General features: G+C 35.0%; 1 protein-coding gene across 6 annotated transcripts in view; it reads left to right on the top strand.

Moving 5' to 3' along the window:
• The window catches only part of LOC149576673 (GABA transporter 1-like), a 44,582-nt gene extending 34,282 nt beyond the window's left edge, over nucleotides 1-10,300 (top strand). For all 6 annotated transcript variants that reach the window (XM_089818932.1, XM_089818964.1, XM_089818943.1 and 3 more), the window contains 3 exons: nucleotides 7,973-8,103; nucleotides 8,604-8,819; nucleotides 9,723-10,300. In XM_089818932.1, the coding sequence (XP_089675058.1) occupies nucleotides 7,973-8,103; nucleotides 8,604-8,819; nucleotides 9,723-10,112 (737 nt within the window). In that variant the 3' untranslated portion in view covers nucleotides 10,113-10,300. The remainder of the gene's footprint in view (nucleotides 1-7,972; nucleotides 8,104-8,603; nucleotides 8,820-9,722) is intronic.
• Nucleotides 10,301-13,419: the final 3,119 nt, after the last annotated feature.

Here is a 13,419-nt window from a genome sequence, read left to right as displayed (position 1 = left end):
ACCATATCGCCCTGGTGAAAACGGATTAATCCTAATCTTGGGAACTTTGATGTGTCAGAAGGTTGAAACACACAGATCATAATCTTGTGACTATGTAACAACACAACATAATCCACTAGATGCAAGATACTATTAACACCTGGATCCCCGATCACCTAATCAACATGATCCTGGGTAAAGGAAATAGTGGTTGGTGAATCATCAACATCATGAATGCTAACACTGTCTTCAATATATTGTTGAATAAAAAATGTTGACGCTTCATGTGGAACGTAGGGTAATGTATGTTCTCCCCACTCATCTGCAAATAACTCATTGACCTCTAAAAGCCAAATAGAATCAATGAAGATTCTACTAACATACTTAGGCAAACCACTGATAGCTGGAATATACCAACAAGTAAAATCACCAATCAATGAGTAGGTCATGGCCATCTCATAAGAGCTTGGTGATAAAACTCTGGGTAAGCTAAAAAATCCCTCAGAGCATGCTAAGGATAAATCTTAACTTCCTACTACACCATAATTACCCCCGCTTATGTCAAAGTCTTCATAAAAGGAAGGTTCACCATTAATTGAAATCTCTTAATTATCCTCACTTGTTGTATCACTAACCATGTGCTCATGTGAAGGTGTACAATAAAAATAAGAATTTCTAGACTCATCAACTTGCTGATCCATAGAATTTTTCTCATCATAGGAAGTCTTAAATGGGGAACATGTGATTGAATTACATTGTTTGCCTTCACATCTACCCACTTTATGAATTTCTTCAATGATTTGTGTGATTTCTTGTGCCCTTGAACCACAGTTATCTTCTTCATGAGTGGCTGCCCCACTCGTTTGATTTTCAGCTTTTTGTATGGAGTAATGTGTTAAGCTCAATTGAAGTTATAACTCGTCTACCTCACTCTCCTTGTCCATCCCAAATTTTATTGCTAGATCTCTATCCATTAATAGTTGCAAGTAATCATATTTTATCATTTTCAAAGTTTCAAAAAGAGTATGTAAAAGAGGATTTGTGACACCACATACATTCCCATGTCTCTCTTCTATCACAATCTTCCGCATGAAATCCTCAATCAATTTGGAAGAATCATCCATCCTTGTCAACACTTGGACAAGCTTGTCCTCTTTGACCAAAAGCATATCCAATAAGTCAAGGAGTGATAATGGTTTTTGACCATCTCCTTCGAACACAAGTGGGTTGTTCTCCATATAATTTTCTGATTTTTCATCACCTAGGGGATTACATTTTTAGATGTCCTCTAACTCAACGTGTGCTAGATCATCTATCCTGCCAACATTGTGGTCCATTTGCTCCTCAAAATTTGACATAATTTCCAGCCTAGTATCACCATAAAATTTATCCAAGTTAATTTCCATGTCACCAAATAAGATATTGATGTTTTCCATGTCTAAATAAGATGAGGAGTTGCCAACGTTGGCGGTTTGGTCAACTCTTCTACACGGGCCATCAACATGCTCATCCGAAGGACTAGTGTAAACAATTATATAAGATACTTCTGTCTTCCAATTACCTATTAGTATACTTGTGCCATTATTAGTATTTTGCATATTATCATGCGAAGGTTGCTCTTCTTTTTTAGTACTACTATCTACTGTCAAGTTGATTGATATCTTCCCTATGCAAATTTCTGTAACTGTCCTCTGCAAGGAGATCTTGAGCCAAATGATAGCATTTGTTTCTTATCATATCTGTCTTGTTTTGTAGCTCTAGCTGAAAGTCCACATAATCAATGAAAGGAAATTCTATTTGAAGCTTTGATGGAAATTTGTTATAATCATCATACAATCTCCTTACTTCAGTTTTAATATTGAGTTGGAAGTCTGGAGCTAGTTGGTCTTCATTATCTACTGGTTGAGAAACATTAGCCACCCTGTAAGACTTACTGGTCATAGATCTCCTATCACCATTATCAGCTTCCCTCCTAATATTATGTTTCTGGTCATATTCATTAGTATAATAAACTCTCGTCCCACTTCCTCTGCCGTGTAGCTTTTCATGTGCCTGAGACAGACCCAATCTTGTTTCATATGTTCTACCTATAGGCTCACTTTTGCAAACTGCACCTGTTTTGATTAGTGTAGCTGATTTCAAGACTTGTTTCTCAGATATCTCATTGTTATCTTCTAGGAAAGGAAATTCTGGATGCCCAGTTTTACATTCATAAGGATCTTTGATTTTCCCATCATGAGTGTACCTTGAATTCTTATTTTTTTGAAGGTCTGTTGTAGCCATGTTTTGTCTCTTCAACAACTTCTTGTCTTTCTATACTTTTATTGAAAGACTGATCAAGATCTGCTTTGTAGTGCTACTTGTATGAAGTTCTTTCACAATCAGCAGCATTCTGTACATTTCTCCATGAGGTAGCAGATGGTTTTGGATTCACTGCTTGAAAAGGCCTTTCATGTATTATTTGAAATAATACCAATCTCTTTGACCCTGCTAGACACAACAGGAATGTCTCTTTAATATACATCTGTAATAAACTCTGTTGGAATTGGAAATAAAATTTGTCTTGGGCCAATAGGAATTTTGTCAAACAGTTGCTATGCAACATATCCTCAAGTCATATTATTACTAATTCATTAAATTAAACTTATTTTTTCCCAAAAATACTGAATGGATTAATGAAGCTATCAGAATACAATACTAAGCTTTCAATTGAACATTAAACATCAATCCACACAACCCGAGTTTCAAACTAATTCACTACGGCTCACTACCTACGAATTTCCAATATTGCACAAACCGTTGGCATCCAAGAATCTAAATACAATATGATTTCAGTTACATAAAATATTAAAAAAATACAGGAGCAGAACAAAACCTAATATACCGTGGCCAGTATGTGTTATTGGTTTGTGCTGAATGCTGCCGTAGGAGTTCATGTGCCAGCGACGTTGGGTTAGTCCACCCATTTCAACATACTGTCATGTTCGACCAGAAGACTGTCTCCTGCTGTCGACCACCTTATTTTTCTGTCGCTGAGTGTCACTATTATTGTTGCCTAACCTCCGTTATTTCCCGTGCCTCTAGGAAATGTCACCCACACACTACCTACAAAATCTCTGTATTACGGCTGTGGTTCTGTAATCTCCAAATTATTGGATATCCATCTCCACCCAGTTATGGCAGCTTTAATGTCCCGAGGTATTTTTTTTGTCTCTGCACTAACACCTAACACTTGTAGCAGTTGATTGGTAATGTTGTGATGGAGTGGAGAAGGGCAGTGTTGCTGTGTAGTCACCACTTCTGAGAACTCCCGCGTAAGAGAAACATTGGTCTGCAATACGACTCTACCGGATATTGGAGTTGCTCGACAATTGCACACTAGCTGCACTCGAAAAATTACCCCACAGTCCATCTGCTTCTTGCCAATCCCGTGACTGTTCTGATGTACCAAACAACACTTGATGGCTACCTTAAGCAGTGCTTTTATCACATTCAGACCTCCCTAACTGTCTTCCACGCAATTGTATGCAGTGATTACTTCTAACTGGTGGCTAGGAAAGACCCTTGTTATCACTGTGCAAACTAAAACCCAGTGACACATATTTGATATGATATCCCAATGATTGGAACCCTGCGGCTAGACTTTCTTCAACTGATCTGCTTTGGCAATGACTAATTTTCTAATAATTTGAACTTGAAACTTGCACTACTGGATTATTTGTACTTACTTCCTAGAACTGAGTCAATTTGCAATCAAGATCACCATTCAGTTTAACCATAAAAATGAAGTTACCAATGAGAGGTTGGGGCTACGTCCAATGTCACACACTTGCCTTAAGGGGTTTTTTCCTCAAAGAGGCCAGTCACATTTAAGCAACCAAAAATGTCAATACATTGAGTTCACAAATTCTTGTGTTAATTCCTTCTGCAATTTAATTGCTGATATAATTTCACAAGCTGGCAGGATGCATGACTTTGATACCACTACAGTATCCCTTTCCGGATATTTACTAAAAACCCTTGATATAAAACTTACAAATTTAAAACTAAATAGTAAATCAATATTTGATATAAATTCCAGAACTTTAATCCCTTTTATAACCAGCAGATATGCATACAAGAAAACTCAAAAAAGTTTGTTCGATTCCTCCAATATTCAGAAGTACATATATAAACCAGCAGTTAACACAAATAGCCACCAAATATGTTATTGTATTATACAACAACAATACAATAACACACAACAATCTAAAAGAAATCCAATCTTATAAACAACAATAACAGTCATATTGACAAATGTAGATAAAACCTGTAAGAAGGCTAGGTTTGCATCCAACCTCCACCTGCTTCTTCAAGGGCTTGCGTCCTCAAAGAGATAACTAGTCACTGTTTCCAGCTCCCAGATTAATATTTGTTTTTAAATATTATAATCTTCATACCTTCCCATGTGGAACTTGTTGTACCTTTATCACTTTTCCCAATGTGATACACACCCTTTAAGGCAATGTGGGATAAAACACCTTTTTTGTCCTTTAGTCACTTAAGTGAACATAGTACCTTTTTAAAATAAAGTGATAAGTTAAATGAATTTTAAAAGTCACTTAGTTAATAAACCATATAATCATTAGGCATCAAAATAATTGACCAAAAGAACTCGGATAAGCACGTGCAATAGCTTGTTCGAAAGCTCTCGGCAAGATGCTTCCAAACCAACACTGAGATAACAAGAATTTTGAGCTCAGTTTACTTACTAAAAATAGTAAGCATCTGGACAACCTGCCAAAACTGCTTTGCTGGGTTTGAAACTAGAAATGTTTAGGCCAAATCTCGAACTGAACCCCGTAAAGAACATTTTCGCCCTGAAACCTAGGCGAAGTGAGCCGGCAACACAAAATTATAATGTCCTAGAAAAAAGGGACATTACATCTATGCACTTAGAAATTAAACTAGAGGACAATCTCAAAATGTAGGGGCTAGACAAAAAACTTTGCTTGGATAATATGCTTTCACTTGATAAGATGTTGCAACATGAGAGACCAAACCCTATCAATGTGGGCTCAACAAATGAATCCAAAGCTAGGTACCCAAACCTCAAAGCTAAACAAAATTGTAGGCATGATGGTGGTATCAAAATGATGTATCTTGGAAGTGGGCCTTGAAACATTGGCATCCCAAGAGGGAGGCATATCCTTTGCAAAGGCAAGAATGTGAAGCAAACTTCATGTTGAAGGAGAGACCACAAAGTTGGACTCCCAAGTATGTGTAAAAGAATTTGATCTCTAAGGTGGCTCCCTTTTAAAAGGAAAGATGACATTTGGAGACACTGAGAATCATCACCTTAGTTTTACTAAGGTTAACCACAAGCTAGTAGAGATCACAAAAGTAGGCGAGGAATTATATTGGTTGATTTGTACAATTCTGTAACCACTGGCTCATTTCTATGATACTTTGAACCATCTGCAATCATCCATCTAGTGTAAATGAGGTTTATCCCATCTTCCAAGGAGTTTTAGAATGAGACAATGATTTATGGTGCAATTATTACACATAATTTTAAGGTTCATGATTATTAAACTAATTAATGATATATTGTAAAAATAAGCCTTCCACGCAATTCTGTTGTTTTGTCTGACACCAAATTCTGTTTATTTCTGACTGATCTTCATCCTTCAAGGAACTTTTGGTGAAACTAGGACATCTGAAATGATGAGTCATGTGCAGTTGAAGACAGGATTAGCATCATTACCAAGTTTTTTTAATTTGTTTATAGCAACTCCTTAGAGCTCTCAGCAGATCACAAGCATGAAAGGAGGACACCCTCCTTTTTTATTCATCCACTCTCTACTAAGCCTCAGCTCTCCTAGAGATATGAATAAGAAATAACAAGGTCACCGGGAGACGGGGAGACTTTGAGGTCTCCGGTACTGGTACTGGTACCGGTACGGCAATTTTTCAAATAGGAGACGGGGGTACTTGGAGACGGCAATTTTTTTTTTTTTTTTTTTTTAAAATAAATTTTTAATAGTTTAAACTTAAAGAGTCTAATACTAAAAGTAAATACAAAATTTCAAAATTTCAAAATAGTAATACCGTAAGACTAAAAGACTAAAGTAAATAATAAATTAATAATACTAGTGTTGTCACATTAAAAATTAAAATAGATTCATAGAGTCAAACTGTCAAAGATATAATAATAATAAGCGGTTAGATACAGAAGTACATTACTGAAATAGATTTTAAAACCTGACAAATTGGCATTGCTACAAAAAATTTGTGAAAATTATTGAATTATTCAACATTGATGCATGCATAGAGACACACTTAGGATTTCTATTTTCTAACTAAGAGTTAGGATTGCTTAGTTTAAAAGGGAGTAAATCATTTTGTAATAGTGTTTTTTTTCTAGTTACACAGATTCAACTAACAAAGATTCCTATATTGGTACTAGGATATTGCCAATAGCAGATAAACAAGTACGAATAATAAATACGACTTATACATCAAACTGAAACATGATATCCTCTTGAAAAAACAGAAATATGGGACCAAATACATTCATGTTAACATACATAAAACCTCTAGTCTATCACTGTTATCGCTGAGTCTTTATTAGCAAATAGATGCTTGCTTTTCATGAGGATTAATACTATTATCAAGCATTTGCATATCAGATTTCTGTAACATACGTAATACTATCTTCTAATGCACTAGCAACAGTTTTTGCACCCTAATTCCTCAGCCGCATAAATTTATGTGATTTGGGATCTTTACTGCAATCCTGTACAGCTTCCAATATGTTGTCTTAGACTTGTATCGTGTTCCTGTAGGTGACGTACATCACCAAGCAATTGTTACGGAATTCATATAGTACCTTAGATTTTTGCATTAAAAACATTTAAATGAGGGCTAAAATATATAAAATTATTTAATATTATATTTTACATTTATATTTTATCAGGAGACTTCGGGGAGACTTCACTTTTTGGATTAGGAGACGGGGAGACTTCAGGAGACTTCGTCATGAAGTCTCCAACCTTTTTTGAGGTCTCCGGAGACGCGAAAAGTCTCCGAGACGCGTCTCGGTCTCCGAGACGCCACTTTTAGGGGGGAGACGGGTCTCCTGGTAACCATGAGAAATAACTTATCACCAACACCCTGAATTTAAGAGAGCATGCATCCAAGTAAACAAAAACAATTACAGCTGTTTTAATAGTTTATTTTACCTCCAAAACCATGTAAATGTTCCTTCTTTCTTCCAAGCTCAACCTTTTGTACATGCCATCATGTTGTCTGTTTTTTTAAAGCTTTGACACAAATCAAAATCAATATCATGACAAAACTTTGGTTAGCTCAACCATTTATACATGCTATCATGTTGTCTCTTTGCTTAAAGCTTTGATGCAAATCAAAGTCCTTATAATGAGACAAGTTTTGGCTGGCATGAGGACTTCCCATCATCCACAGAGAGGTCCTCTGAAGAGGAGGATGCATTCTGGAAATCTTCAGCTGCAGATAAAGGTTGGAAATTTCGTCCTTATCCAGAAAATGTCCCATTTTTAGGCAGGTCCCCATGGAATGTTAGATGTATAAAAGATTTTTCCTCTGGATAGTTTGACGGGTTCTCTCTGCCCACTTGTTCAATGGTAGGTTTCTCCATTTCATGTTCATTAAAAGCTTTTATAATGTGGGAAGAGAACTTTTTGTGTTCAGTAAAATACTCAATCGTCAGATTATCTTCTTTTGTTATTTTTAAGATATATATAAAGAATATTCTTTTCTTTTCTTTTCTGTTGCACTCTCTTCTTTCCTCCCATTCCACCTTTATCTCATCCTCCCTTTCTTTCTCATTCCCACCTTTTATCTCATAACCATTGCATATATGTAACGGAAGGTAGTAAAAAATGTCAAAACACCTTTTCTGATTAATATTGTAAAAACTGTGAACTCTTTACTCGTTATGTGATGAAAGTTTAGTTGAATTATTTCTGAGCAGGATTCCGGATGAATCGAGATACAGTTGATTATCAATTGCATGGTACTTCAGCCACCAAGATATTTAAGGCCTTCAATGCTTTGGGAACAATAGCATTTTCTTTTGGAGATGCAATGCTACCTGAAATACAGGTAGGAATGTGCTAAATAACCTTTGTGGATAGAATACAACTTCATTAATTTTTAAACAAATCTATTTTAGTGGTTTTCATATTAACAGATCCTGAAAATTCTGAGTCAGAGCTCCTATTATAATTCAATTTATTGATAATTGATAACTTAGATGTATTTGCCTATCAATGTAACCTCCAAGGTTAAAAGTTGTGCAAGGAGATTTCTTGCAGTTTTCTCATGTGGTAAATGATCCCAGAAAAATCTGAGACAGTTACTTTTATTAATGGATTGAGTGATCAGTCATATATATGTTTAAGAAAAAACAAAAATTCCCTGCCAAAGCTGCCTCCAAGATCAAAATATGTGCCCAACATGTACACATTATTTTGTGTTCAAAGTCACTTTATGAAATCATGCATTCTCTAATGACATCAAATGAATGTCTGTCTTCAGATTTTCTGTTTTATCTCACCTATTATAAATATTAACCATTAAAAATTTTACACCACCTTGTGCAGTCGACTCTTAGGGACCCTGCAAAAAAAAAAATGTACAAAGGTGTTTCAGGAGCATACACAGTTATCATTGTAAGCTACTGGACGCTTGCATTTGTAGGTTACTGGGCATTTGGATCGGCAGTGGAGGCATATATTCTCAATTCCTTGACAACCCCTGCGTGGGCAATTGTTATGGCCAATTTGTTTGCTGTGATTCAGATTTCAGGCTGCTTTCAGGTAAAATATGATCCTGTATTTGGAGAATAAATTTTCTTATACATATTATTCTGTGTTAATTTACAGGGATACATGGCTTAAGTTCTCTAGTAACTCCAACTTATTGTCACTTCCATCATTGTTGATGCTCTTCCATAAATTATTTTCTAATTTAGAATTGGTAGTGAACTTCTCTGCTAATGATGCCTGTTTTACACGTGATGAGCTAGACTTAAACATTGTGCTTGATTGTCAGTCTTTTGATTAAACTTTAACATGCTTTTCTACTAATCTAAAATTTTCCCACGGCCACAATCATTTGTTTAAATTTTTCAGGAAATAACAACTTTGAAAAATGACCATTTGAAGACTATGTTATCCTGTAGATGTATGAAATCTGGCCACCATTTGTTCCCTCTATTGTCTTTTTTGAAAAATGAACATTAATCATTATGTCATGAACTCTTGGTCTGTCTTTAGTAATTCCTGTAAATCATACAAATGGTTAACAGTAGCCTCCAATTGAGCTGATTATAAATCAGCAAGAGGAAGCTCATGTACATGTCTGAGTTGCTGTGAAGGGTAAGAGGCATGACCTGGTTTGGCACATGTATTATCAGATGGCACTTTTGCAGAGTCTAATTGATTTATTGATCAAACCATTTTCTCAAAGAAGCTACCAATTTACAGTATAACGATTCTTCAGCCCATGTTTTCATCATGGTTTTACTGTATCGTATTTTAGCCATGATCTCATTGCTTTCAGACTTTCAGTTACCCCTCCAATTATTTGTTGTTAAAAAATTTCTGATACTGTGTCTACTATTTGGTTCATGCCATTACCATGAGAAATAATTTGGCATTAGTGTTCTAGTCTATGAAAATCAAGGGCCTAGATTCTTAATGACCAGCGTTTCCTTGCAGATATATTGTAGACCAACATATGCCTATTTTGAGGAGGGATTAATGCCAAATAGAGGGACTCATATGCTGAGACATTACACCATTCGATTTCTTTGTACTTCAATTTATGTTGGATTGGTTACTCTCTGCGCTGCAGCTCTGCCTTTTTTTGGAGATTTTGTTGCTCTTTGCGGGGCAATTGGATTTACGCCACTGGATTTTATTTTGCCAGCACTTGCATTCCTGAAAGTCGGAAGAAAGCCTAGGAATAACTTGATTTTCCATCTTATACGTATCTTGAATATTGCCATTGTTGTGTGCTATTCAATTGTGGCACTATTAGGCTCAATTGGAGCAATCAGATTCATTACAATAGACACAAAGACATACAAGCTATTCCATGACATGTAAGTTGATATAATTATAACTTGACTTTCCATCTTATATGTATCTTGAATATTGCCATTGTTGTGTGCTATTCAATTGTGGCAATATTAGGCTCAATTGGAGCAATCGGAGTCATTACAATAGACACAAAGACATACATACTATTCCATGACATGTAAATTGATATAATTATAACTTGATTTTCCATCTTATACGTATCTTGAATATTGCCATTGTTGTGTGCTATTCAATTGTGGCACCATTAGGCTCAATTGGAGCAATCAGATTCATTACAATAGACAAAGACACACAAGCTATTCCATGACATGTAAGTTGATATATTATATACTAGCACTTGCACCTTTGAGGGGTGCAAAGGTGATGCCAATAGTGTTATATATATTAAATGACCTCACTATATTGATGATGTAGAAGGTTTTCTCATTATAGTTTTTGTTATACACTGACCATTTGTTGGTATAATTTCATATTTTTGATCTATATATACAAGAGACTTACATTTTGTTTCAAGTATTATTTGAATTAGGCAAGTTTGTGATGTTTTCTATATATAATTATATATGGATAATTTTGTATTTTAGCTTAGTTATGGAAAGTAAAAGTAGGTTGAATAGATTAGTTACGGATGATTTTGTATTCTAGACACACCTCTAAATGGCAGTTTGTGCCTCTAGTTTGCCAATGTCAATTCCCCCCTCCCCCCCATCTATCTTCCTATCCCTACCAATATATCTTTCTTATGCAGACATATAGACACTACTTCCTTCTCCTTGCCCACCTCTCTTATATTACCCCTCTTTTCCTTTCATCTCACTCTTTCTATATCATGTTTCATCTCTCTCTCTCTCTCTCTCTCTCTCTCTCCATTTTATTTCTATCTATTAATCTTATATCTATCTATCTAGATCTATTTAACTCTTATCTATATATCCCCTCATATATCTTAATCATTCCATCTCTTCATCTCCCTCCTCCTCTCTTTGCTTCCTATTGATTTTTCTCCTACTTCTTACTCCTTATCTCTCCCTTCATAACTATCCCCCACTTTGATATTCAATTTTGATCTATCTATCACCAATCTCTCCATTTTTTCCCCTCTTTTCTTCCACATATCCAATTTTTTCCCATCTCGATATCTCTTTGTCTCGCTCCACTTTTGTATAACTTCCTCTCTCTCTCTCTCTCTCTCTCTCTCTCTCTCTCTCACACACACACACACACACACACACACACACACCACCTTCACACACAATTCTTAAGGTCATGGTGCAACTATGCTTTTCTGTCCAAAATTTATCTCTCATATTTGATTCATAAACCTTGACAATGACCTCTGCGATAACATTTAGTGGTGTAAAACTCAAATGAGTAAGCAACATGATGTGTTAGCTTTATTGATAATATATGATAACAATTTTCCCTATAAAAAGATTATAAGAAAATGATAGTTATAGTGTAATTTGTCTATTTCCTCTAGTAAACTCTTACTCGAATTCGTACTCACATTCTTAGACTATAATGGTTGGGGATGTAAAAAATCTTACATAAAATTTAGAAACAACAATTATTAGAATTTTTATGTTAAAGTTTATATATATTTGTTAAAATTAATATATAAATTTTATGTTTAAGAAATGACTAAATATTAAATATTTTCTAATATTTTGAGAAGATAGATCATGTTCTGTCAACTTCATTTTGATGGATTATAGAACACCGTGTATAATATTGAGGAAAAAGATTCACAAAGTTAAATCAACAACAATTTATAATTTATAATGTGTATTTTTTTACTTAAAAAGGTGTAATCTAATTTATTTATTTATTTGGAAAATAGAACTAGTTAAGAAAATTAATAGAGAATGAAGAGTATAGTAATTTTTTAGTACCCCAAAATAACCTACAAATAAATTTTCATTCACTCATTAACAAATTCACTTAAGCCTAGACACCTGGTTATACCATTAAAGTGAGCTAGATAAACAATTAGATAATAGCGACAACTCTAAAAAACTTTACTGTCTTACATGATAAATAAATTATAGAGCTTACTATAAAAATATGCTATGTACCTCATAAGTGAAAACCTAATCAGTTCTATTGATATAAACTCCATGAATCCCTTATGTTATACATTGATGAATGCGAACTCGTGTCTCCCAAGAAACTAAACACCCAAGATAAACCCAACTTACAAACGATCTAGGAGGCTACTTTGCTCATATCCAAAATACTCCAAAATTCCTTTGCACCTGTGCCTATCACTGCTTACTAAGCAAAACCATTTTGAAATTTTGTCCTATAGCTAAATACCTACCTTATAACATATTCAAGTTATCTATGATCTGTACGAATCTCAATCCCAAGATACAAGTGGGCAATAGACCACATTTTCGGTTGGCATTCTTTTCAATAACAAGAAGCACATTATTGACTAACCTAAACTTTAGTTTTGCATTGATTTGAAATTTGGAAATAATGACTATGAATCTTGCATAAACTCAAGATTAATAAGAAAAAATAAAATAGTCACGATCTCCACTAATTCCTATGATGTTGAGGAGAACATAGTGATCTTCAGCATACCTTCAGTGTAACTTCTGGTTTGAAGGATCTACTGGCACCTCCACAGTATGAGAGAAAACAGTGTGAAAAGTGCTACAAAACATAGTATGAAAAGTACACAACTCCTTGGCCATTTCTTCTCCTTAGACTCATCAAACTCTTTGTCCTCTTTGAAGACACTGAATTGATTCCATAAAGTAAATATAATATTAGTCCTAGAGATCATAATGTTCTTGCTTTAGCAACTTAATTTGAAACAACAATATCCTGCCTCCTATTTTTCCACTCACCTTTTAAACATACCAAAACATTGCCAACAAGGCCAGAACAAATAGTAAATAGTTGAAAGTGGGACTTGAGAAAACCAATGTGGAAAATACACAAATCAAATGGTTTACTCCACCTCACAGACGTGGGTCTCAATTGTCACGTTCTCCAATGGACAATGAAAGGCAAACCTTGCATTCTATTGCTAGCTACATGTCAATGTTGAATTGGCAACCTCCAATTTTGGAATTCCACAAGGCTTATGCATTCATCTTGGCTCCCATGAAACTGTCTCAAAAATTTCTCTGGTGTAAGACTATCGAATTATCCGAACAATCTGACCGAAGTCTCTCATGGAGAAGAAGCCTATTGACTTAATTATATGTAAATCAAGGTCATATAACATAGGTGGATATTTTGCACATGACAGTTTGTTAAAATCCAATTGCAAAATAGGTAGACCAGCTACAACATATGA

This window comes from Cupressus sempervirens, chromosome 1 (assembly GCF_028749045.1).
Source record: "Cupressus sempervirens isolate cs-2001-9-10 chromosome 1, ASM2874904v1, whole genome shotgun sequence".
Lineage (NCBI taxonomy): Eukaryota > Viridiplantae > Streptophyta > Pinopsida > Cupressales > Cupressaceae > Cupressus > Cupressus sempervirens.
This window is presented reverse-complemented; position numbering and strand designations above follow the sequence as displayed.